At 35.1% G+C, this 27,038-nt stretch overlaps 1 protein-coding gene across 20 annotated transcripts in view; it reads left to right on the top strand.

Annotated features, from left to right (window-relative positions):
* DST (dystonin) overlaps positions 1-27,038 on the top strand; it is a 482,223-nt gene that overhangs the window by 442,808 nt on the left and 12,377 nt on the right. For all 20 annotated transcript variants that reach the window (NM_001133823.2, XM_054556951.2, XM_054556941.2 and 17 more), the window contains 14 exon segments: positions 338-466; positions 3,642-3,812; positions 4,730-4,885; positions 5,391-5,597; positions 8,214-8,333; positions 10,543-10,712; positions 12,017-12,176; positions 14,594-14,788; positions 15,290-15,418; positions 19,945-20,088; positions 21,106-21,294; positions 23,410-23,539; positions 25,188-25,351; positions 26,144-26,306. In NM_001133823.2, the coding sequence (NP_001127295.2) occupies positions 338-466; positions 3,642-3,812; positions 4,730-4,885; positions 5,391-5,597; positions 8,214-8,333; positions 10,543-10,712; positions 12,017-12,176; positions 14,594-14,788; positions 15,290-15,418; positions 19,945-20,088; positions 21,106-21,294; positions 23,410-23,539; positions 25,188-25,351; positions 26,144-26,306 (2,227 nt within the window).

The raw sequence follows: 27,038 nt of genomic DNA, 5'->3' as shown, positions 1-27,038 counted from the left end.
AATAAATTCTGAAAGTTTCTATAGCATTCAAGACCAAAATAGCATGGAATTCTTTTATTAGTTCACAGACTCCTGTTTAATTTTTATACCTTAAGGAGAGAAGTAAAAATAAGTGAAATAAAGAACAGAACAGCAGAAGAGAACACAGCTTTCTAGTGCTTAGCATAATACTCTTATCTACTAGAGCTCTCCTGATGAAGAAAGGCAAATCTAATGGTACCTGGCTATTCTTAAGAATGCATAGAGAGGCTTAGCAGTCTAGGATTGTTTGAAGCTTATTTCCTGCTTGAAACTGACAGTGTTTATGGCCCCAACTTAAAACTCCCTGTTACTTCAGGCCAAAGGGTTCCATGGCGAAATTGAGGATTTGCAGCAGTGGCTGACTGACACGGAGCGTCATCTGTTGGCATCTAAACCGTTGGGAGGTTTACCGGAAACAGCCAAGGAGCAGCTTAATGTCCATATGGTAAGCAAAGTATTTCCTACAGCTTTAGCCTCAGAATAACAAACTGACCATTTTATATGGGCCCTGGCGATACATAAATCATGGGAGAAGGCTTTAAAGGATATAGTTTATGGCAGAAATCACTGTGTATACATGCTAGAAACATACCATTTATTGATTAAAATTTTAAAGTCAGAACCCATTCTTTATTTCAAAGGTTAGTGTGTCAGTATGTTTTAGAATTCTAGACACTTTTTAGACACAAACCTTCCCCGACAAAATAAGCTTGTATGGGTAGTAATATAACACAGTGTAAATTATTAAATTATTGTGCCTTGAAGTGTAAAGAAAAACCTCCAAAATAATCAGAATGACTTAAAATTATTGTTATAAGCATGATTGTCTCATTTGGTTTCATGGAAGGTTAGAAAATATACTCTTGTTCTGTTAAAAAAAAAAAAAAAACTTCCTTGTTTGTTTTAATGGTTATAGAGCTTTATCTTCAACTTCATACTTACACCAAGTACAGACACAAAGAGGAGGCTTCTGTTTAACTGTCCAGTCTGGAGTGTTGTACCTGTGGGCTCTTCCTACTTAGATCATGTGACACAGTTGGCTCCTAAGAAAGATGAGGAAAAAATGATGAGACTTGAAATGTGAGCTTTCTGTCATAGAAATGGGGACTGACAAATTAAATTTAGGCTACTTTGGATTCATTGACATTTTAAACTCATATTCCATTATAATTCAGCACTAGAAGTTCTGAGAGGAAACAGTGTTTCAGATTTTGAAAGAGTCCCCTAATTTTTTACATTTGTGAATTTACATCAGAAATTTTTTAAAATATTCAAATACTGATGATTATTATCTTGGGAGATAAAAGTAGAAGTACTTAGAAATTTGGCAAAAGAAATAGATCAGTGTGCATCAATATCTACACTCTTTAATAGAGATATAATGTTGTTGTAAGATCTTAATAAAACTCTTATTTGGAAATAATTTTGAATTTGGTGATTTGAAGAGGACGTAACCACCATGTAGATGTTGTAAAGAAATAAAACATTATGACAGTAGGTAGCATCATATTTATTTCACAATCACCATCAGTAGTTTAAGTAAGTCCCACTAATTCGGTGTAGAATTTTCTAGAAATCTTTATGGTATATTTATTGTTTTAGAAAGTTATGTGTGTGGTTTTTGTTGTTGTCGTTATTGGTTTTTGGTGCCACAGGAGACCTATTTGTTTCACTGGAAAAGTAATAGACTAAACTTGTAAGTGCTTATCTTCCTTTTAAAAAAAAAACCTGAGAGACTTCCAGATAGCTCCTTACTTTCCTGGAAAGTACTTGCACAGCTTTGACAGTGTCCATTAATTATAAGTTTAATGAACTCATCAACAGATAGATGCTTGAGATTATTTTCTAATAATATAAATATTTTTAAAATGTTAATTTAGGAGAATATAAGAACTTGAAAGCAAATAACTTACCTTTAGAATACTTTACTTTTAGAAAATATTCCATTTCAGCAAACTGAGTTTGGGCGGGGTATTTATTTATTTATTTATTTTTATTTTTTTAATTTATTTTTATTATTATTATTATACTTTAAGTTCTAGGGTACATGTGCACAATGTGCAGGTTAGTTACATATGTATACATGTGCCATGCTGGTGTGCTGCACCCATTAACTTGCCATTTAGCATTGGGTATATCTCGTAATGCTATCCCTCCCCCGTCCCCCCTCCCCCCACCCCACAACAGTCCCCAGAGTGTGATGTTCCCCTTCCTGTGTCCATGTGTTCTCATTGTTCAATTCCCATCTATGAGTGAGAACATGCGGTGTTTGGTTTTTTGTTCTTGTGATAGTTTACTGAGAATGATGATTTCCAATTTCATCCATGTCCCTACAAAGGACATGAACTCATCATTTTTTATGGCTGCATAGTATTCCGTGGTGTATATGTGCCACATTTTCTTAATCCAGTCTATTTAAAATGAATCTTTTGTAACCCTGTATAATAAATTATAGAAATCTGTTTAAATAAGTTTAGATTTGTGATTTAAAGCATTCTAAAGAGTTGTTGATATTTGTAATATCATTTCAATAAAGTTCTTTTGATTTTGTTATGCTAGAAATGAAGAAAAGTACAAAACATACAGTATTAGTTTCCTGAGTTTTTAGCTATATCTGAAAGTTTTGCTTTAGGATTTAAAGCTTTTAGTAGATGATATTGTAAATATAGATAGGGCTTTTTTTAAAGCTTAAGAATTAAATTTTTGAGGTGATGAAAATGTTCTGGAGTTAGTGGTGATTACAAAACTTTGTGAATATAACTTTAAAAACACTGAATTGTATACTTATAATAGTGAATTTTATATTATTTGAGTTACATCGCAAGTTTTAAAATGTATAAAGTTGAAAATGTGAGACATAAAATATATAATCTTTCAGTGAGAACTATGATTTAACCCACATTATAGTTGAATAAATAAAACAGAACTAGTCTTAATTTTTTAAATGGGAAGTAACTGTTGTTTTGTTGGTCTTAAAGTCTGAATTTGTTTAAGCAATATTTTATGTCCTGTATAGAAGATACATACAACATTCTAGGTAGAAGCTTTAGAAATGTTCTAAATGAGAATAATATTCATAGTACCACAAGTTTGATTCTTATAATTCCAGAGTCTGAATAATCAACTTAAATATATTACTGTGCTGGTTATTTACTTTCTATCCATTGCATGTTTTCTGAGTGCAGAATTAAATCGTACCAATGAAATACTACATTCATTGTATCATAGTACAAGGAGGGATCTACGAGAGCCTCTCATTTTATAGAGGAAGGAATTGAGGCTCAGAGAGATGAAATTACTTGCCCAAACTCACAGAACTAATTAGTTACTGTACAGTGAAAGCTTTCTTGACAGCATTTAAACTATTGCTTCAAATCTTAGCATGCCAGAATGGGCTGATAATGATAACACCATTTTTTAGATTTCCCAGTAGACAGGGTATGACTGTAGGTTTAATTGTTGTTTCAATGTAGTGAAAAGTATAAATGCGTCAGGGTTGCTCTGAGAGAGCAAACAGAGATGAATATATGATGAGGAGCTTGGGACTGATGACCTAGAAAAATAGAACTCTTAAATTTTACTTTCTTAAAGTGAAATAACTTGAGGGTATCTCAATTTAGGAAGTCTGTGCTGCCTTTGAAGCTAAAGAAGAAACATATAAGAGTCTGATGCAGAAAGGCCAGCAGATGCTTGCAAGATGCCCAAAATCTGCAGAGACAAATATTGACCAAGACATAAATAACTTGAAAGAAAAATGGGAATCGGTGGAAACCAAACTCAATGAAAGGAAAGTATGTGCTTTGATTAATATAATAGAATCAGTGTTTTAGTTGTTTCATGTCTTGGACTTTGCCTTATTTCTGAGTAGAGCTATCAGGAGTAGAACTTTCGATGATTTATGTTTAAACATTTTTTGTATATATTTGGAGATTTCATGGGGTAGTTGAAAATAATATTCTATTTTAACATGAGAACAGATTTAAAGGGGTGGGATATATTCAAAAATAGATAAATATATAGATCAAATGTTACTTAATTTTTAAATGTTAAGAACTACTCAAATTCTGGGTCATTAAATAATTAATTCTATTTTAATCTAATTAAACAAAAGACTGTATATATATGGGGGAGGGAGAGAGGGAAAGCAAGACAGTGAGATGATTGTGTATATTCTTTTAAGTACTTACATTTAAAAATTCATGAGAATGGATTAAAATGTATATTAAATTATGAATATGTTTTTGTTACTTTTTTAAAACCACAAAAATGACAATCTAAGAAATCTCAATATTGCATGAAAAAAACAATAGGCTAGAAATACAAGATTATATGCCATCACTGATGGAGCATAAAGTATGTATTTCATAATATTTTGAGTCCCCAAATTAATTGTATGAATGTCAACTTTTCTTTTTTACAGATTATATTTAGTAATTGTGTTCTTTGGTTAATTTCCAAAAAACATGCGTTAGTGTATATTAATTTTTTTTTAGTTACAGTGAGATGCTGCTTACTAGGCTTAAAGGGTTTTGGTTTGCCAGTATTTTAGTGAGGCCCATTACATTATAAGATATTTAGTTAATATATTAATAGATATGCATAAATAAAGTGGGGATAGGAAAGGAATCTGCCAGAGAATATTTAAACTGAAACAAACAAAATAACCAAGGCCCTTAAACATCACATACTAAACAATCTGTCCTTGCAGACTAAACTGGAAGAGGCTCTCAACTTGGCAATGGAGTTCCACAATTCTCTCCAAGACTTCATCAACTGGCTTACTCAGGCTGAACAGACCCTAAATGTAGCTTCTCGGCCAAGTCTTATCTTGGACACAGTCTTATTTCAAATTGACGAACACAAGGTATGTAGTGAGTCAAATAGATAGGATTCTCCTTTCAGACACCAGGCTTTTTTTTTTTTTTTTTTTTTGAGACTGAGTCTCACTCCTCTGTCATCCAGGACTGTGGTGGTGTGATCTTGGCTCACTTCAACCTCTGCCTCCTGGTTCAAGTGATTCTTGTGCCTCAGCCTCCCCACAGGTAGCTGGGATTATAGGCACCCACCAGCATGCCTGGCGAATTTTTGTGTTTTTAGTAGAGATGGGGTTTCACCATGTTTGCCAGGCGAGACTTGAACTCCTGACCTCAAGTGATCCGCCAACCTCAGCCTCCGAAAGTGCTGATCACAGGCGTGAGCCACTGCACACGGCTAACAGCAGGCTTTTTTACAGTCAAAAGCATGCATTTGGTATTTTGAAAGCTTTCGTTTGTCCTTTAAAACAATTTCAGGTTTATGACACCAGAAGCATTTTTAAGATTGATCTGATTTTCATCTGTTTCTACTTATGTCCTTTTTTTCTGGGAAAGGTTTTTGCCAACGAAGTAAATTCTCATCGTGAGCAGATAATAGAGCTGGACAAAACTGGAACCCACCTAAAATATTTTAGTCAGAAACAAGATGTTGTTCTAATCAAGAATCTACTTATCAGTGTACAAAGTCGATGGGAAAAAGTAGTTCAACGGTTGGTAGAGAGAGGAAGATCTTTGGATGATGCAAGGAAGAGAGCCAAGCAGGTAATAACCCTTTAGAAACATTCTCTGAAGTTGTCAATAAACCACTTCTAGCTGTTGAAATGTATGTTATGGATGTACTTTTATCACAGGCTGTATTAGGCATAACAATCATGGCATGGTGCCGTGGTGGTTCTTTCCTAAAAGGGCTGTGGCCTCAGTTTGGATGCTGACATCACTTTTTGACCTGGCAGCAATTTCAGCCCCTGGGGACTAATCTTAAGAAGACTGATTATAGTTTGACTTCATAGACAGGCTATTATCATTGCGGCCCAGAAAGAAGCTCAGAATTTTTTTTTATTGGGTTTGTTTTCTTTTTCTTTGTCCTTTTGACCTCCATTCTCATAATCAGAGTGAGACATCATACTTCATTGTATTGCTACCTTTTGTTTAGTTCCTAAGCCAGACTTTCTTCACAAGCTATCAGTGCTGAGAGCCAGACATGTAGCCCTCCCAACAGCTTTCTGAAGGGGCATATTCTCTGTCTGAGTTGGTCGGCGCTCCCCGCCTCTTTGAACACTTGTTGACAGAGCTTCATTTCTTCTCTAATATTTTGAGCAGATAATAGAGCTCCATCTCACTTTCAAATTAATTTTTTTGAATCTTTTGGGGCCACTTTAAAATTTTAATCTGGAGAATTTCACGAATTTCACAGAGAACTCTCCTCTCCTTACTCCCTTTACCTGTTATTAACATTCCATTCTAGACTAAACACAAAGAGGTAAAGTTATGCATCTCTGTGTGTCTTTGTACTCCATGGAAGACAGAGGTGTACCTACCTTGCTTGACAAATATATATATTTTAAAATATTTAATTTTTACTAGAAATTTAGTGTAATATTGTAGGAGGATTTTACAATTACTTTTTGCCTCAGTCAGCTGCAATTTTCTAGCCTTAGTGTTGTACCCCATTGTTTTGAGGAGTTAGGCTCAATTGGGTGATGCAAAAAGATGTCACGGGAGTCAAATGTTTCAATGTTTAATGCTAACAGTACAAATGTTTAAAGGCTTTAGAAATGACAAATTGCATTGTTATAGCATTACACACCATAGACCCCATTTTGAATGGGAGGTGTGAAATGTTCAGTGTTACAAATGAATCACTGGGATAGACTCGATCTCTAATGTTTCTTTAAGACAGTATTAATTCTCAGCCTGACAGTTTTCTCTCCACATTATGTGGTGCAATAGCATGTGTAGTGCTGGCATTTCTTAAGTTATGAACATCAGTTTATAAATGTTTCTTGGATATCAGTAGCCAGTTGCTCATCTTTTTCCTCCTTTCTCGATTTAATCAATTTTATTTTCTCATTTTGTCTAATTAACTTTATAAATATTTGCTACTGTTTTTAGTGCAAATGTATAGCATTTCCTCTATTTATGTGGCTTAAAAATAGTTTTGAAAGCAGAACCAGCCTCAGAACTTGTGCATTTGTATCATTGACCTTACCATCCAACTGTTATAGCCTGTATTATTTGGAGTCAAACTACCTAACACCTTGACTAACTGTTTCTACTATTTATTTCTTCTTATTCTAATATCTCAGTTTTTGGCTCAGATATTGATCATACTTCTCTGAGTTTCACAATTCATGTGTCTATTCTAGTTTCCATTTTTCCATGTTTAAATTGATTAAAGTTGTGAGAGGGATATGAAGGTTTGTAATGAGATGATCTCCAGAGAGCCCTTACAGTTTTGTGAGTCTGTGTCCTTAATCTGCTCTTATTGTTAAATATCTTGTTGTTATTTCATTATTCATGTGCTTTGGTGTACAATAGATTTAATTTTGATTACTAAATTTTTTGTTAGGTATCTGTTCACTTAAGCTTATTGTGACAAATAATTTATAACCAATTTCACAATTGTATCAGAAAATAGTACCTGCTGGTTCTTTATGACAAACAGAAAAGAAACTGTGCTCAAAATCAAATATATATAGTACCAGAATGTTTGCAAGGTTATAGATGCCAAAGAGAATAACATTTTGTTAGAACCCAAATACTGTGGCTGCTCAGTCATATAAAACCAATATGTGAGGCATAGGCATTGATTTGAGGATATCGATAGCAGCATTAAAGATGTTGAACTATCTTTGCATTAAATAGGAATGCAATGACCTCTTTTTTGTTTTTGCTACTTTAAAAAATCAATTTACAAGCTTTATACTTACCCTCCCCATTTTTGTTCCTCTTTCTTAACATAGGGATTAAATTCCCTAGAAGTAAACCCAGATCTGTCAACAGACAGCAGTAAACAACAGCAACAACAAAAATACAAAACATTTTCTGAGAGTTTATGTTAATTATTGAACAAGAAGAAAGTATAAGGAAGAAGTTCTTTCTGGAGCTTCCTAACTTTTTTCTAGGCTCTTTTAGAGCTGATATGTTGAATGAATTAAAACAAAGTGACAGGGGGGCACAGCTGCAAATGCTAAGCATTATCAAGACTTTTTTTGTAATTTGCTGATGAAAGCATTACTTTTTTCTTCTTCAGTGGAAATTTTGAAATAATAATTTTCAGCATTTTCATTACTATTAATCTCTGTCTTAAAACTGTACTAGATCTCAAATATAATATGCTTGAAAAATTTTCAGACCAAGGTGTGAATTTCTTTCTAGTTCCATGAAGCTTGGAGTAAACTTATGGAGTGGCTAGAAGAGTCAGAAAAGTCTTTGGATTCTGAACTGGAAATCGCGAATGATCCAGACAAAATAAAAGCACAACTTGCACAACATAAGGTGGGTCTATAATTAAGAAGAGCATATTGTCTCATTATATAGTTCAAGATCACTTTAAAAATCCTTACTTCATCACGTGTTTATTCATCACTAAAGAAAAAATGTAGGTCCAGTGTGAACCTATATTAAATTTAAAGGCTATTGCTCTTCATGTTGGTCATGTTGCAATATCTTTTCAGTGACCATTTCACTAATGATTCCCAGGTTAATTGTTAAAAAGAAAAACATACAAAATAAAAATGGAAGTCCTCTACAATCTAAAACATATAAAGGATTTGTAGTGGTTTTGAACATTGGCATTTCAGTTTTTCATGATAGCTGTCTTTTCCTGTACTTTCTTTGACAGACAAAATAGCACCTTGAAGGTAATTCTGTAGTAAAAAGTAATAGATATTTTGTGATATAGATTCTTTTAAACAACAGAGTGAGAAAAATTGGTTGCCTGTACCTAAATTGTAAATTAATATTTTATTGTGTTTGTGCACATATAAAATTCCGCCCAACCTCAAAGGTACCCAAAGACATGTTTATATAGACTAGAAAAGCATGTAGAAACATTGTTTTTTAAATATTTTCTACCTTTTCTATGCCTATCATATTTTATATCTTCCACATGACGTTCAAAGAGCATTCCCTCCCACCCTCCCCAGCTCTTTTGAATTTGGATTTTTATGTAATTCTATTTATAAAGTGACCCCACCAGCCATCAGGATGAGGATGTGGGTAAAAGGAGAGTGATTCTTGCAAAGGGTTTTACAATTTTAGGCATGTACATATAAATTATCGCTTGAAACATAATTTTAAGAGGCTGGAAAAATTGGGGTGATATACAATTTGTCATCATCAGGAGGAAATCCTGGCCATCATCTTCACACAGGTTGGCTGCTTCCATCAGTGGGTCTAACCTTAGGAGGTCATGATTAGAGGGATGGGAGGAAACATATTGAGCATCTGTTCCCTGGCCAGATGAGGGCTAATGAATGGCTTGCTCTGCTGGCACCCTTTGCCTGTGAGCTGCCACATTCAATACCGGGAGCACAGTGACAGTGAACAGCACCTTCCTTCCTTCCCCTCTGATGGCGAAATGAGAGCTTCCTTCTCAAAACAGAATGCTTTATTTGAACTTGAACGTGGATGTTGTATCGTATAGTCTTATGAAAGTATATTACATATTAAATTTAGAGAGTCCTATAAATAAGAATATCTACCTTTTTAGAGTCTCTATTTGGCAACAGTGACTTGTATTCAACCATAACATTTTTTGTATATCTGCTTTGTGAAGAAAATCTCTGTCAATACCATGAATCTATAACACTGGCATTCTGTTTAGAATAATATGAAAAAAAACTTATGGATAACTGTAGAAATAATGTGATTGTAATTATGTTGTCTATTACTTAGAAATTTCCGGATGTAGTTGCCTATTACCCATGACAAATTAAATAATTTAGTCATATTAAAACACTTTAAAGTATGTAGCTTTTAAAGGCAGTAAAAACTTCTTAGGTAATTATAACCTTGAGATTATTTTAGAAAAGTGTACATTTGCATAGCATTTTACTATCTAGGGTAATTTTAATTTGCTACAAGGATTGAGAATCACTGTATTAATGTTTCCATTATATTTTGTGAGTTTGTAAGCTTCCCATTAAGTTGACCTTTCTTTGTTCTCATTCCTGCTATTGTATATTCAGTAGCAGTTATCTCATTCTTTCTACTCTTCCTATTGAATATTTATAAACATCTACTAGGTGTGAGATGATAATGAGAGGCCTACAAAGACAATGTCCCTGCTCTATAAAAGCTTATGATTGAGTTATGTAGAAAGACTATACAGATGCTCCTCAACTTACGATGGGTTTTTATCCCCATAAACCTCTGTAAGTTGAAAATACGGTAAATCAAAAATGCATTGAATACACCTAACATTAGCTTACAATAGGACAAGATCATCTAACACAAACCTGTTTCTATAATAAAATGTTGAATATCTCAGGTAGTTTATTAAATAGGTGACTGAAGTATGGTTTCTACTGAATCCCTATGGCTTTCATACCATGGTAAAGTCAAAAAACCCTGAGTCAAGTCATTATAAGTCAGGAAGCATCTATAATTCATCTCCATTTATTAGGGATGCCTCTGTTAATGCCTCTTACCTATTTATTAGTCCCAAGAAGAAATTCATATTTTTTTCTTGTTAAATATTTAGGAGTTTCAGAAATCACTCGGAGCCAAGCATTCTGTCTACGACACCACCAACAGGACTGGACGTTCTCTGAAGGAGAAAACCTCCCTGGCTGATGACAACCTGAAACTGGATGACATGCTGAGTGAACTCAGAGACAAATGGGATACCATATGTGGAAAATCTGTGGAAAGGTAAAATGTTCTTTAAGACAGTTTGGTTACTCTGTAGACCTCTTTCAAATACACAAAGTAATGGTGCTTTGCGGGGACATTTCAGGAACCTTAAATATTTCCTTTGCCTGAGGAACTTCTGCTTGTCCTAAGTATCCCACACACATAGCACTTGCATTGAGAAGGCTTTGCTGTTCATTATTTTTAACTACTTACTACAATAAAAAGTGATATCATTGTCCAAGCTTCTGCCATCTCAGACTTGACTACACCCACTGCTTCTGACTCGTCTTCCCACGTCCACTTTTATCACTTCTTTGACTTAATTTCTTCATAACTACTGGATAGTCTTTTAAAAATGTAAATGGAATCTTGTCATTCCCTTCCTTCATACCCTTTGGTGACTTACTACTGGGCATGCATTAAAACACAGGCTTCTTAATGTGACGTGCAAGGTACCACTGATCTGGCCCCAGCATTTCTTTCCAACTCCGTCTACCCCTTTCTGATCTCCCTCTTTCTCATTACATTTCCACGAAAACCCAAGACATATTTCAAAAATTTTAAGTATTTAATTGAGTACAATAGTAGTAGAGTTCAAATATATTGTACATGTTTCCAAATTTTCCCATTGATCCTTAATGACTTTTGTCAGTATCAAGATTAAATAGATTATATTCAGTTCTAGGGAGCTCACAGTAAGTTTTTGTCATGTTAGTTTTGAAAAAATCTTAAATTCCTCAGCCACAAAATGTTACATACCTTTTCCAGTGTTGTATGCATGGTTTTATTTACAAGATTTTTGAAAAGACAAAAAAAGTCCTGACAAACGGATCAATGAATGCTGGGGGTTTGAAGATGGGGGCAGGGCGTGTCTATAAAGAGACAGCACGATGAAGATTTTTGGGATGGTTGAACTATTCTGTATCTTGATTGTGGTGATGGTTACGTGAATCTATACATGTGTTAAAATGTATAGAAGTGTATATCAAAAAATGTCAAGTTTATTGCCTGATAATCTAAAACAAAATTTTAAAAATATTTGAACAGTTTAAAAGGCTTATTTTTATGAAGAAACATGAAGCGTCCATGGTTTCCAAAGGTGGGAATTTTCCTGGAACAGATGCCAGGTATTTAAGGAATAAGAAAGAAAGTTTAGAAAAGTTTTGTCTTTTTCCTAAGAAGAGCAAAGAAACAGCAATGAATACCAGTATACTGCTCTTCCTCTTGAGTACCACTCAACCTTCATCAATTAATTTTAGATGTTCAGATATATGAGTGACGTTTTTTGTTGTAAAGATCAATTTTTCTACCTTTTTCCCTAGACAAAACAAATTGGAGGAAGCCCTGTTATTTTCTGGACAATTCACAGATGCCCTACAGGCTCTCATTGATTGGTTATATAGAGTTGAACCCCAGCTGGCAGAAGACCAGCCTGTTCATGGAGACATTGATTTAGTGATGAATCTGATCGATAATCACAAGGTATTGTTATCTGGGACATTTTATTTTATCTTGTTTGATTATTCTGAGTGTACAAGGAAATGTAAACCATTTAAATTAGCCTTTTAAAATCAGAAGACTATAGATCATACTACATAACAGTCTTTATTGTTGAAATATGTGTCCGTTTGAGCAGAACCTGGAAGCAAACTTTAAAAGTGATGGGGAAATATTATTTAGTGTCAGTGAAATACATTTGCTTTTAATTACCAGATCTAAAACCTTTTTAGAACTTGGAAAGTGATTTCATTCTCTGGTGCTTTAAAACAGATTTCAAGAATGTTTTACTATCTTTAGTTATGCACTTAAACAATTATGTAATAAAATTTAAAATCATTCATTCAGTGACCTGACACTAAGTCATTGCATAAGTATGTAGATTTGTGACATGATCCATGGTGGTCATGACCAACTGCTTTTAAAAATACTGAACCAAAACTGTTTTAACCTTGCCCCTTGAATTATAGCAATTTATGAGTCAGCAGCATGTGCTATAATGGATTTGATTATTATTTACTTCAAGAAAACTGGCTTCCTTGAAATCTCCTGATATATATGTAAAACTGTCATGTCATGTAAATCAAAGGTAATATTCAAGGTGTCCAACTAAGTGTAAGGTCCGAAATTATGATCAAATGATATAAAGCAACTTAGCCTTGGAAACAATATGAAGCGTAGTACTAATGTAGAATAGTTGTATCGGAGTTGACTTTATATAAAAATATCTTACATCACTCTACTTAAATTCATCTTGTATTTCTTCTCTGTAGTATCTGAGTTCAGAAAACTTATTCCATTTATAATGTTCTCTTTATATTGGTTATGCTATCTTGATCTTACCATTCTTTTTAAAAGTCTTATTGCATATTTATTTTCCCTTTTTTCTTTCTATTCTATCATTATACCCATAAGAGAATTTGTTACACCTGAAAAGTGAAACAAACTAAATTAAAATAAAATAAAAGAATAAATAAAAGAACATTGGTCAGGTCTACAAAAGTTAAAAATTTAAAAATCACATGGCCTTACTTATATTGAAATAAATATTTTGTGTATGGTTAATACAAACTTCTCTATTTCCTGGCATGAGTAATGAATAGCGTAATGTTACTTTTTACATAAATGCCATTTCTGTAAACTCACTGTCTAAATATTTACTACTCTAGGTAATTGCCAGATCTTTTATATATTAAAGGTCATCAAGAATGAATTAATCATTTAGCATTAGTAATACAACTGGAAGGCTCAAGAAGTTCAAGTATGCAAAATGCTTTGGAAAGTCTTCTGAAAACTATTGGACTAGTCCTATCATAAATGGGATATTTAGATACTGTACCATTTGCACGTGTGTTTATGTGTGTGTGAATGTGTGTATTGGTGTATACGTGTGTGTTTGTGTCTTTCTGCAGGCACATCTCATTTATAACTGTTAGAGTTGAATCAGTCAAATAATCACTTTTGTGATAGGCTCACTTTTGTGAATGATCTGAGTATCAGAATAGAAACCTATAGATATGGCCAAATGGTAATATTCATTTATGATGATTTTTTTAAAAACACATTAATTTTATTGTGACAGAATGTTGGTTATTAATGTTTGAAAGATCTAGTTGCATACACAGATTCTTGGATCAAAAATAAAGAGCTCTGGGCTCACTTCTTAGATCAGTCTGTGGCCAAAATAAATGAATTTAATTCCTGGCACATCAAAGTTTGTCAAAATTAGGCAGGAAAAAAAAAAAACAAAAAAACAAACCCAGAAGCTTTTCCTCTAAGGTGAAAGACAAGGATTTAAGCCTCTAAAATTTGACATTATGAGTTAGTACCTAAGATATTATGAAAGACCAAGGAGTGTTATAGGAATAAAAGACCATCTGCCAACTTCCTATGGAATTCCCTGCCATTATCTCTAAGACATCCGTGGTACACACAACAAGGTTGCTTAGTCCTCTGTTAGCTTCTTAGATACATCTCTTAGAGTAGTGCCAAAGCCAGCATCCACTTGACATTCACACAGTGATTTGAGAGGAATTGGGACACCATATTAAAGAATTATTAAAAAAAGGAATTTGTTGCATTGTTTTATGAAACTGAAATAAAGAAGGCTGGCTGCCATTATTTAAATCCAATATGTCATTTTAAAATAAGGTAACCTTATCTTGTTTTCTCATGAGAATGTGACAGGACTGAACAAATTTATACAAGACTGTTCTTGATGGTGCTCAAATAGGAGCAGTGTGTCATTTATCTTCTGAAGATGCGGCCAGAAATATGGTTATTAAACTGTAGGTCTTAGATATCTGTACATGATGTTATGTGCACATATATATGTCAAACAGTATGTGTTGCTGTTTTGGTTTTGTAATTCAAATTAATTTTTCAAAATATGGTCTTCTTAGGCCTTCCAAAAAGAGTTGGGGAAGAGGACCAGCAGTGTGCAGGCCCTGAAGCGCTCAGCCCGAGAACTCATAGAAGGCAGTCGAGATGACTCCTCCTGGGTCAAGGTCCAGATGCAGGAATTAAGCACACGCTGGGAGACCGTGTGTGCACTTTCTATATCAAAGCAAACACGGTTAGAAGCAGCCCTGCGTCAGGTAAAAACCATGTAAATGAGAGCTGGGTGTAATGGGAAAAGTATTGAAACCTCAACAAGAACTATTCTAGTAAAAAATTGTGAGGCCCTCGTGTCTCAATCAGGACAGTCTGAAGAAGGAAATTCTAATAGCATCATTGCTTTGATCCTTCTCCCACCCTCCCCCATGAGTTTAAATTACTGCTAGAGGGAGGCATTCTAATCTTCACATAGAAGTGCTGCTTGAGTAATGTCTCAGCTTGGAAGTATGATGGACTGCCATTCATCTAAAATCAAGTTGTTAAAGTGGTAAATTTTTCTTCATATAGGCTTTTTTTATATATTAAGTGTTTTCTTGTAAAATATGTGTATCTCTGTCTTCTTAATGGGAGTAATGAAGCAATTTAAATTTAAAACTTTTTTTTTTCATTGAAGGGATGAGTCCACTATACAGTTTTGTAAATTGCGCTAACAGGCATATTTGGGAATTTTGTTTGGGGGGTGTGTGTGTGTGAACTCTTAGGCAGAGGAATTCCACTCGGTGGTACATGCCCTCTTGGAGTGGCTGGCTGAGGCGGAGCAAACCCTGCGTTTCCATGGTGTCCTCCCAGATGATGAGGATGCTCTCCGGACTCTCATTGATCAGCATAAAGTAAGTAATATATAAATGCTAAATAAAGCTAAATTAGAAAATCAAAGCAGGGAAAATAGACTCGTGATTACAAATATCAACTGCATGAATATTTTCCTTCTTGAGAAATACTTAAACACCTGGTACATTTGAGAGTGTACTTCTGTCCACATTGCTTACATATGTATGTCCCCATGCACCCACACACATGTATGTGTACCTGTCTTTTTATGTTTCCTTTTTAGGGGAGGTAGTTACTCTGTTTCCTGTCTCAAGGAAGCATATTGATTTATCTAGGCTTTTTGGCTTTTGACCAAGATTGGTCAAGATTGTTGCAGTTATTATGTGGGTTTCAAAAATAAAACTTCTTTAATGAGCAGTTTGGCATTTATAAAATTATACCTGTAGGATTGTAAATTAGTAATTTTGCCCTTTGTAAACAAGACACACAGGTAATTCAATAACTCATCTTTAAATCTATTTTTAAGCCTCTGCTGCTTCTGTTTTTAATCAAGAGCCTTTTAAATCCTTTTTAGAAGTAACCTATAGTATACATTAAAAATTCTAAAAATGAATTTCATAAGCCAATATTCTATTGAATAACTAACCAAGTCTAAATCTGGCTATTGAGTTTTCAGATCAAGATCTTTCCTGCGGCAATGCATGAAACTTGCCAAAACCCTTCAGAGAGTGATCCAAATATCTCTTAACAGATGTTTTTTAACCTTTGACTCAAAAAGTCAAGAATTTGAAATGATAACGCTCAATGTAGTGTTGAAGTCAGCATTTCCTATTAACTTTAAAGGATCTTTTAAACACCAGTAAATAATTTTGTCTTTTGAGGTCAGGCTGGAAATACATCATTAATTCTAGTGTAGCATGGATTACATCATGTGTAGAGACTTGCTATGTTAATCAATACCCTCTATCAAAGATGGGTTGCTGAATCTATAGCAATAAAATATTGCCATGTCATTTAAAAAGTGGTACAAGCTTGCATAGCATTTTCTGGAAGAATGAAATGCTATATATTATATACACCATTTAAATTTGAAGCTAGAATATAGGAATAAGACAATTACATCAAATTTATTATAAATTTTTGTGTCAGTTCAATATTTTGAAAATGTAGTTTATATTATATTACTGTGGGCTTACCATCAGCCAGCATTGAGTTCCATTAACATACTTAGGTTTGAGTCTCAGAGTAGCAATAAATATTTGCTGGACACCACTTAAAGCCCATTGTGCATATCTAACACCCTGCAGAAAGGAGCCTATTTGTGGTATCACCACTCTCACAGCAGGACCAGGAAACCTCCAGAAGGCAAGTATCCAGAGCAGGGGTAGTGGTTTTTACAACAAATTATTTTTAAATAGCATAAAATTACCTGTAATTTTATAAAACATTTCTTAATAATATTTTGCAGTAACACTATTCATTCTTTCCCATCTCCTCTGCTTCCCTTCATACATTCACCATTCACCAAAGAAAAACAGAATATTTAATTTCTTAACACCAGGACTAGAGACTTCTTAGTATATCCAGTTTCTAAAAATGGCAAGCTTTCCCACATGAGAACAAACCAGTAAGGTAAGGTTCAGACTAGGTTGGAAGGGCATAGAATTCAGTGGAATGTTGACAGTCCAGTCCACCAAATTCTAGGTATAACCTTGGCTCCTCTAGGTGTAGAAGTGATTGAAAGTACATTATTTGTATCAGCTGTTCTCCGGGGGAAACACAGATGTTAGATTAACCTATTTTTTTCTCTTCCTTACAATGTTGGAGTTTTTAATTTTTTTCATTTAGTAGGATCCTGTATTGGGAAAATGATAATTTTTTTAAGTTATGATATTTAAAAAGTAGGTGTTATCAGAGTGTGTTGTCAATTGAACGTTGACTCCATTATAGTAAACTTGTAAATAAAAGGTCTAAAAAGCATTTATTCAGTAAATCACAACTCTTTTGAACCAATTACCGGCAACACAAAAATGAATAAAACACAGTCTTTTAATCTTGTGGACCGAACAGTCTAATATAGCAAAATGCCAGAGTAGGAGGTATGTCACAGAGCTGCTTTACAGAGGTTAAAGACAAAAGGCCACTTATATTAGAGCAAAACATATAAACATATCATATAAATTTAAATTCAGAGAGTACATGTACATGTTTGCTACATGCGTATATTGAGTAATAGTAGGGACTAGACTTGTTTTGTACCAGTCATCCAAATGTTAAACACTGTACACAATAGGTAATGTTTCAACTCTTGGGCCCCTTTTATCCTCCATGCTTTTTGGAGTCCTCAGTGTCTTTTATTTCCATCTTTATGTCCATGTGTACCCATTGTTTGGCTCCCATTTATACATGAGAACGTGTGATATTTGATTTTCTGTTTGAGTTACTTCACTTAGGATGATGCCTTCCAGCTCCACCCATGTTGCTGCAAAGTACATGAGTTCATTCTTTTTTATGGCTGTGTAGTATTCCATGGTATATATGTACCACATTTTTTTTTAATCCAATCAAGTGTTGATGGATACTTAGGTTGGTTCTATGACTTTGGTATTGTGAATAGTGCTGGAATGAACATGTAAGTGCTGTTGTCTTTTTGATATAATGATTTCTTTTCCTTTGGGTAGACACCGAGTAGTGGAATTGCTGGGTCAAATGGTAGTTCTAATTTTAGTTTTTTGAAATATTTTCATACTGTTTTTCATAGACATCGAACTAATTTATATTCCCATCAACAGTGTGTAAGCACTCCCTTTTCTCAGCATCCACATCATTTGTTATTTTTTCACTTTTTAGTAATAGTCATTCTGACTTGTGTAATATGATATCTCAGGGTGGCTTTAATTTGCGTATCTCTGATAATTAGTGATGTTGAGCATTTTTCACGTGTTTGTTGGCTGCTTGTATGCTTGTATTTCTTCTTTTGAGAAATGTCTGTTCATGTCTTTTTCCCAGTTTTCAATGGAGTTGTTTGTTGTTTTCTTGTTGAGTTATTTGAGTTCCTTGCAGATTCTGGATATTAGTCTTTTTTCAGAGGCATGATTTGCAAATATTTTCTCCCATTCTGTAGGTTAACTGTTTGTTGATTCTGTCTTTTGCTGTGCAGAAGCTTTTTTATTTAATTAAGTCCCATTTGTCTATATTTGTTTTTGTCGCATTTGCTTTTGGGTTCTTTGTCATAAATTTCTTTGCCTAGGCCGATGTCCAGAAGAGTTTTATCTAGGTTTTATTGTATAGTAAAACACCTATATTTCAAAGTGAACACCCCTGTTCACATAGTGTGAGTAGCATGGGCATCATCGATGTCTGCGGCCTCTGGCACTCATTGTATAACCAAGTAATCGCTCTTGGTGCAGGGGTCCAGAGAGACTGGGGTGTTTGCAGATCTCTAACATTCTATATGAGATTTTGGAAGTGTGTCACATTTTTAAGGGCAAAGATTCTCATTTTGTAATCACATTTTCAGAGTTCTATGATCTGTGTATCTATGGATATAGTTCTGATGGTAGAAAGTACAATTAAGTATGTGAAACATTTGTAAAACATTTATTTGAAAGATCATCCTTGAGAATGTCAAGGCTTTGTTCACTCTGCTTGCTCGCAGAGACTGGCTAGAACTGCCAGAACAGAGGAGAGTGGCTCTTACTGGCATTTTAAAGGCACAATTCTCACATGGGCTGACCTGCTGTCAGGCTCACTCTCTCCAACCTCCCCTTCGCTTTTTACTGCATAGACACTTTGGGCCCTCTCTCCCATACCCCCAGACATTTATCTTTCCTTACCCAGGCTTCTCTCTACTTTGTACTTTTTTATTCATGCTGCTATATTTCCTGGCATAGTTAATGCTATTTCAAAAATTAACCTCCTTATCTTATTTGTTAGAACTTATTTTTGGTCAATCAATATTGTTTCTATCTCTAGCAATACTGTCTCTCCCAATGCTATTCTCCATTAATAATATATCTAAATTTGGGAGAGTTATTTTTTGTATAATACAGTTTTTAAAGCATGAAATATCTTATAAAGTTGGCCCTCTGTATCCAAATATTCAAAAATAAAATGGATGGTTGCATCTGTACTGAAGATATACACACTTTTTTCCTTGTCATTATTCCCTAAACAATACAGTATAACAACTATTTACAACGATTTACATTGTATTAGGTATTATTAGTAATCTAGAGATGATATGAAGCATATGAGGAGGATGTACTTAGGTCATATGCAAATACTACATCATTTTATATCAGGGACTTGAGCATCATTGGATTTTATTATGCACGGTGTCCTGGAACCAACTTCCCTTGGATTCCAAGGGATGACTGTACTTGTATTTTGAAGTACATATTAGAAAGTACTTTGTTTTCTATTTTGTCCCCTTTTCCTCTGCAATTAGTAGATGATTTTCACTGTGAATAAACCAATTGAAGTTTTTGTTTATTTGTTTAATTCTGGCATTCAAACAAGTGTCACCAGAGTTTTGTTTTCAGCCAATGCCAACAGTTAATTGAAGTCTTTGTTTCTGCTGTAGGAATTCATGAAGAAACTGGAAGAAAAGAGAGCTGAACTAAATAAAGCCACCACTATGGGCGACACCGTTTTGGCTATCTGCCACCCCGACTCCATCACTACCATTAAGCACTGGATAACAATCATCCGGGCGAGGTTTGAGGAGGTCAGTATGTCTTAGATAATCTTCAGGGTAGCAATAGCTTTGAGAGTTGAGGGGTGTGGGAAATTTCAGGAATTAAGATGCACTTATGGCCATGGGAAAATGAGACCTCTACATAGAAAATGTTCTTTTAAATACGCTTCTTGTATGCATTACAATCTCTGACATTCATTTTTCTTTAAAAGCTCAAAGAAATTTTGCAGCTATGTCCCTGGAAAATTAGAAGGCAAATATTTAGTACACTGTATAACATTTTGGCCTCCTTCCAGATTGTTTCTGTTGAATAATCCAGCAGTTGGATGGTGTTTCGGAGCAGTATATACTGGTGGAGTGAATTGGTATACATAAAGTGAATTAGTTCTGTATTTAGTATCTTAGCTTTTTTTTTTTTTTTTTTTTTCTTTTTGACGGAGTCTCAATTTATTGCCCAGGCTGGAGTGCAGTAGCGTGATCTTGGCTCACTGCAACCTCTGCCTCCCAGGTTCAAGCAGTTCCTCTGCCTCAACCTCCCGAGTAGCTGGGATTACAGGTGCATGCCACCATGCCCAGCTAATTTTTTTGTATTTTTAGTAGAGATGGTTTCACCAGGTTGGTCAGGCTGATCTTGAACTCCTGACCTCGTGATCCACCCACCTCGGCCTCCCAAAGTGCAGGGATTACAGGCGTGAGCCACCGCACCCTGCCAGTATCTTAGCTTTTTACATTTCTACTCTGTGCCACATGGAGTAAGCTTACCTGATCCTTCAGAGAATGCATATTTGAACTCAAATTAGAAAGCAAAAGGAAGCCTGAGTGATTGACATGCATCTTTAAATTCTGAAGATGATGAACATCATCGTGGGCTCTCATGTCCTCCTCAAGCCAGATCTTGATGCCACTAATGGAATCTAAAAAGACCAGAGCATTATGGGTCTAGCACACGATGATCCTAATTTTCATTTAAAATTTATTTATTTTACATCACTGCAATTATTTTACTAAGTTGGAGGAAATTCAGAGAAATTTCTGTTTCTCCGACAGGTGCTGGCCTGGGCAAAGCAACATCAGCAGAGATTAGCAAGTGCTCTGGCTGGGCTTATTGCCAAACAGGAATTGTTGGAAGCTTTGCTGGCTTGGTTGCAATGGGCTGAAACTACACTTACTGAAAAGGATAAAGAAGTCATCCCTCAGGAGATCGAAGAGGTGAAAGCACTCATTGCAGAACACCAGGTAAAATAAATATAATCCTAACTCCTGCTAACCATTTTCTCAGATATTTTCTTTCTTTCACTGCTGTACTTCTCAAAAGATTGCTTTGTTCTTGTTATTTTCACTTCTTCAGACTCCTCAGCTCCTTACAACTGTGTTTCCAATTCTGCAACTGCCCTAAAACCTCTCTTTACAGGAACCCTCTGTGACCTTTGCAAAACCTTCCTTCTTTGTCCTCTGTGGGATTACACTCGTGGTATTGTCTCACGTTCACTCCTGCCCTCCCTTTTGCCTTCTAAATGTCAGCTCTCCTTACTCCTTATGTGTTATCCTCAGCTCTCTATTTCTCTCACTCTGTTCCCTCTTTTGGTGATCTCACCCACCTCCACCTCCCTGGCTTCAGTGGGTACAAGGTACCCACATTAAGGTATCCACATTAAATGTGGATGCATTATGTTCACATTGCATTAATCAAACAAGGTTTGATTGCTCTGCATTTTTATGTCTCCGAAGATGACTGTCATCACTTGAAATACATTGTATGAAAAAGGGAACGTGTTGTCTTTCTTAGAAAAAGCAGTCTTCCTATATATCCTACTTGTTTTAAACTCAAATGATGGGTGTCACACTCAGTTTGATTTGCTTGATTGCTCACAGTTTGTTTAATATACGTTTACAAAGAGAAATATTAAGTGTCAGCTCAGTTGGTTAAGCAATTAATGTTGCCATTATTTGTGTGTGTGTGTGTGTGTGTGTGTGTGTTTTAAAAGCCTAAGACATCAATGTCTATAATGGCCCTAAGTGTACCAGGTCATGTTCCCTGTGATCAGAGGTATTAGAGTTCTTCAGTGTGACAAATATTCCAGAAAGGTGTTACTGCACTTTTCCCTTTTGTCTGGGTCTCCTTTTCCCCATCACTTTTCACAGTCTCTGCCTTTCCTCAGCCTTTGCTGCATATTCCAAATAGAGGGATACCTAGTAAATAATAATAATAAGCCCAAGGAGATGAGATAAGCAGTGGCAAGATAGTTAAACCTTTTAAATACAATGGTAGTATACTTTAACCCAAATAGTTTTTACCATCCTTGAAATAGCCTATTTATGAATATTTTGATATGTCCACATTAAATGTGGATGCATTATGTCATAATATATCAAAGAGCCATCTTTTTTTTTTGAGAGACAGGGTCTCACTCTGTTGCCCAGGCTGGAATGCAATGGCACGGTCATGGCTCACTGCAGCCTCAACCTCCTGGGCTCAAGTGATCCTCCCACCTCAGCCTCCTGTGTAGCTGGGACTACAGGCCACCTAGCCTAATTTTTGAATTTTTTGTAGAGACAGTGTTTCACTGTGTTGCCTAACCAAAGCCATCTTAAATATTTCAAATATGTAGGTGAAATGTGCCACAGAAAAGTTCTTGGAAACATCCCAGCTAACTAGTTTGTTTGTAGACAGATGCTTACTAAAGATTCGTCTGAGGAGCTTGGAAGCTTGAGTTTGGTAGATGCACAGACAGGTTATTTTATTCACATGACTTCTCCCATGTGTCCATGCATGTTATTCAACTAAAACAAATTATTTTTATTTTCAATTTACTCTCTTTACAAGCAATAACATTTTATTTATTTATTTATTTATTTATTTATTTTGAGACACAGCAGAGTCTCACTCTGTTGCCTAGGCTGGAGTGCAGTGGCACAATCTCGGCTCACTGCAACCTCTGCCTCCCAGGTTCAAGTGATTCTCTTGCCTCAGCCTCCCAAGTAGCTGGGGCTACAGGCACGCACCACCATGCCTGGTTAATTTTTGTAATTTTAGTAGAAATGGGGTTTCACCATATTGGTCAGGCTGGTCTCAAACTCCTGACCTCAGGTGATCCACCTGCCTTGGTCTCCCAAAGTGCTGGGATTACAGGCATGAGCCACCGCACCCGGCCACATTTTATATTCTTTAGAAATTAGTAAATGCCTGCAGTATGATGGTTTAGGTTTTTTTTACCCTAAAGATAAAGCATATGATTTCTTCTTCTTCAGAAATAATAACATGGTTCTTTTATCCTTCTGTTTTTAGTTCATTTCTAAAGATTCTTTTCTGTAGTAACTCTTATTTGATTGACATCATTTCTTTCATTTCAGACCTTCATGGAGGAAATGACTAGAAAACAGCCTGATGTTGATAAAGTAACGAAGACCTATAAGAGGAGAGCTGCTGATCCTTCCTCATTACAATCCCATATTCCAGTCTTGGATAAGGGACGAGCAGGAAGTAAGCAGTGATCAATTTATTTAAAATGTCAATAAATAAGGGAGCTAATTTTCTTTTATTTTGAGTTATTTGAAATTTGGGGGCAATTGGTGATTTTACATGAGCACTTGATATCATGAAATACTTTCTAGAAGGAATACATGTGCTCAAGTATCATAGAAACTTACTTAAAAATAAAGAAAAAATATACCCAGGTTTCTATATGTAACTTTATTGTCTTGAAGTGTATCTTTCATATTAGCTAGAAGAAGATTGAAAAAATTTACAATAAGAATGGAAATCATCACCCCCTTTGCATTGTCTCATTTGACTTCCATTATATATATAACATTAAAGCTGAACATAACAAAAATGACCATGACGTGGATAATCTTCATGACTTAGTTGTTCATTGGTGACCAGCAATCTGATAGCTTTTGCCCATGTTCATGTGACTTCAGGCTCTATATACTTCTTGAGCTACTTTAACAACATGACATGACATTAAAAACGATCATAGTTAGCTTGGAGAAGATTTAAAAGAAACATAATTTGTGTTATATGTTTTATGCATTTCTGAATAGAAATGCATTTTGCGTATTACTTAATTTTTTAATTAAAAAGAAATGATGTCAGAGCTGTTGTAATTACTTACTACACAAAGAGACAAGGTAAACTATTAAGAGCCCTATAGCCAGACTCCTTGGCTGTCTCCAACACTTACCAAACTGAGAAACATAACCCTGGACAAGTTACTTAAACTCATTCTGAACCTCAGTTTCCTCATCTGTAAAAGGGGATAGTTATAACTTCATTGGACTGCAGTGAGAATTAAATGAGCTAGTACATACAAAATGCTTAACCTACTTCCAGGCATATAGTTAAATGCTCAAGTATTTGTTGTACTATAAATCCTAGCTGGGACACTTAACATTCTATATGACCCTAGGCTAGTAATTTTTCTAGGCCATATTTAGCCATTTAGTAAGATGAGAAACATTGTTAAGGTCATTGTTTTGTGAAGTTGATGAGACTTGCGGAAAACAGCCAGAAAGCAGGAGAAAACTTTAGTAAGGCGGTAAACTTGGGTTTGAGACTATGCACAGGAAACATGCAATCTCAGTGGAAAATGGATGTGGGTGAAGGCTGGGGTCCCATACATATGCTGCCATATTTTATTGGCATTTGTGAAGTGTCTTGCTTTGACTCTTGTGACTGCCCAGTGTCTGCTGCCCTCATCTGCTCTCCCTTTCTGCCTTATTCTCTAGGAAGGACAGCTGGGTTTGATGTAAGTCATTGTAAGGTAGTCTCCACTGGCCTGGGAGATTTCCTTTAACAAAGAGGAGGATCACAGCATGCTTCGTTGTCATTGAAATGGCATGAATTTTAAGCTGGAAGATGTTTTAAGCATAATTTATTGAGAGAGATTTCCAGTATTTAAATGCCCCGTCCAGAGACATTTCTTTAAATTGCATGAACAGGGTGTGATCCTTAATAAGGAAAACAGATTTGGACCTTGACATTATACATCATCTAAATTAGGATACTTTTACTTGCACAAACACATAATTAAGTTGATGCAGTCTTAGCTAGAAGCAAAAAAGGTCAAGCCTTAACATATTTCAGCACCCTGGAAACTGCCATCCTAACTAAAATTATATCTTCACAGGAAAACGCTTTCCAGCATCAAGCTTGTATCCCTCTGGGTCACAGACACAAATTGAAACCAAAAATCCTAGGGTAAACTTATTGGTGAGCAAATGGCAGCAAGTCTGGCTCCTGGCGTTGGAAAGAAGGAGGAAACTCAATGATGCCTTGGACAGACTAGAGGAGGTTTGGAAATTCATACCCTCAACACCATATTGTCATTTGCTCTCATTCCTCGTAACACATTGCCATTGCCAAAATCTTGGTATTTTTTAACTTTTCTGATAATAAGCAAACTCTTGCTATTTGAGTACATTTTTAATTTCCAAAATAAATACCACAAGTATGTCTGATTTTGTGAAACATTGATATATGGGATTTGGATTTAGGGAATCAATAAAGTTAAAAAAAAAAGATTATGTTTTAACAATTAGAAGCTGATTCCTTAAGAGTAAAATCTAACTTGACATAATGTTTGCTGGCGATGCTGCCTGGCAAATATAATGATTTATATTTCAGATCTTTTGATTGTGTGTATTTGATTACCTAAGATTTCAAGTTTTAGATTCTGCAATTGGGAAATTTTTAGAAGCCCTGGGGAGTTAAGAGAGTGGCTGATAGTGCAGAGGGAGAGAGAGCAAAGGGTTAGGCAAGTGCTGTTGAGCTGGACCTGCTATCCCAGTGAGCATGACTAGTGGTGGTACTTAGAGCCAGACCACCTTTATGACTTTGGCATTAATCAGAAATTTACAGCTTAAGTTTTTAGGAATTTTATTTGTAAAGAAAAATCAGTGACAGCAATGGAATACATTTTAAAGGCAAAATGTTTCTGAGTCTCCTTTGCAAGATCATACCTCTTTTTGAAATGGGAAGGATATGTATACTACCTAGAGAATCATTTAAAAAGTTATTCGTATAGTATAGTCTACAATTTTAGTACAGCATTAACTCAACCAAAATACCTTTTGTCCTTTTTAGCTGAGGGAATTTGCTAACTTTGATTTTGATATCTGGCGCAAAAAATACATGCGATGGATGAATCACAAGAAATCTCGAGTGATGGACTTCTTCAGGAGGATTGATAAAGACCAGGATGGGAAAATAACACGGCAGGAATTTATTGATGGAATTCTTTCCTCAAGTAAGTTCCAAGACAGATGACTATAACTGATACAATTTTTAAAGGAAATAAGCACATTTTAAAAGTGTGGGTCCAGTAAACTTGTGTTACCATAAAGCATTGCCTTATAAGTTGCCTAGGAAGTCACGACCCTTAAAAAATGTTTTTTGGTAAAATTTGTGGCTCTGGAGTCAGGAACACTCACTAACTGTGTGATCACAGATGTGTTGTTCCCTCACTCCACTGAGGCTGAGAACTTGTTAGAATAATGAAGTTAATAATATATGATTCTTAAGGTGTTTTCTGTGTGTGTGTGTGTGTGTGTGTGTGTGTGTGTGTGTTGCCTGGCATATGTGTAATAGGAAGTCAATAAATTCAAGTCCCTTTTTCATTCTAATTCACATTCTGATCTAACTTTGTCATTAGTAGGAAATTAGAACTCTATAAAACTTCTTAAGATACTTATCACCATTTTGTTTGATGGCCCAATCATTTGTATGTGATCTCCCTGACAGATGTTACTAGATGTCATTCTTAAGGTAAATTTCATATAAATTATTCTTTGACTAGCAATTGAACCATATAAAATTGCCAGTGTTAAACATTTTCAACCTAAAAAACAGCATTTTATATGATTCACCTAAATAGTAATTAAAGATAAATTAAGATTATATATAGCTCTTCATTTGCTATGATGTAAATCAGTTTTTTAAAAAAGGATTTTAACGTATTTGATCACTGATGATTTAACCA

This window comes from Pongo abelii, chromosome 5 (genome assembly GCF_028885655.2).
Source record: "Pongo abelii isolate AG06213 chromosome 5, NHGRI_mPonAbe1-v2.0_pri, whole genome shotgun sequence".
NCBI lineage: Eukaryota > Metazoa > Chordata > Mammalia > Primates > Hominidae > Pongo > Pongo abelii.
This window is presented reverse-complemented; position numbering and strand designations above follow the sequence as displayed.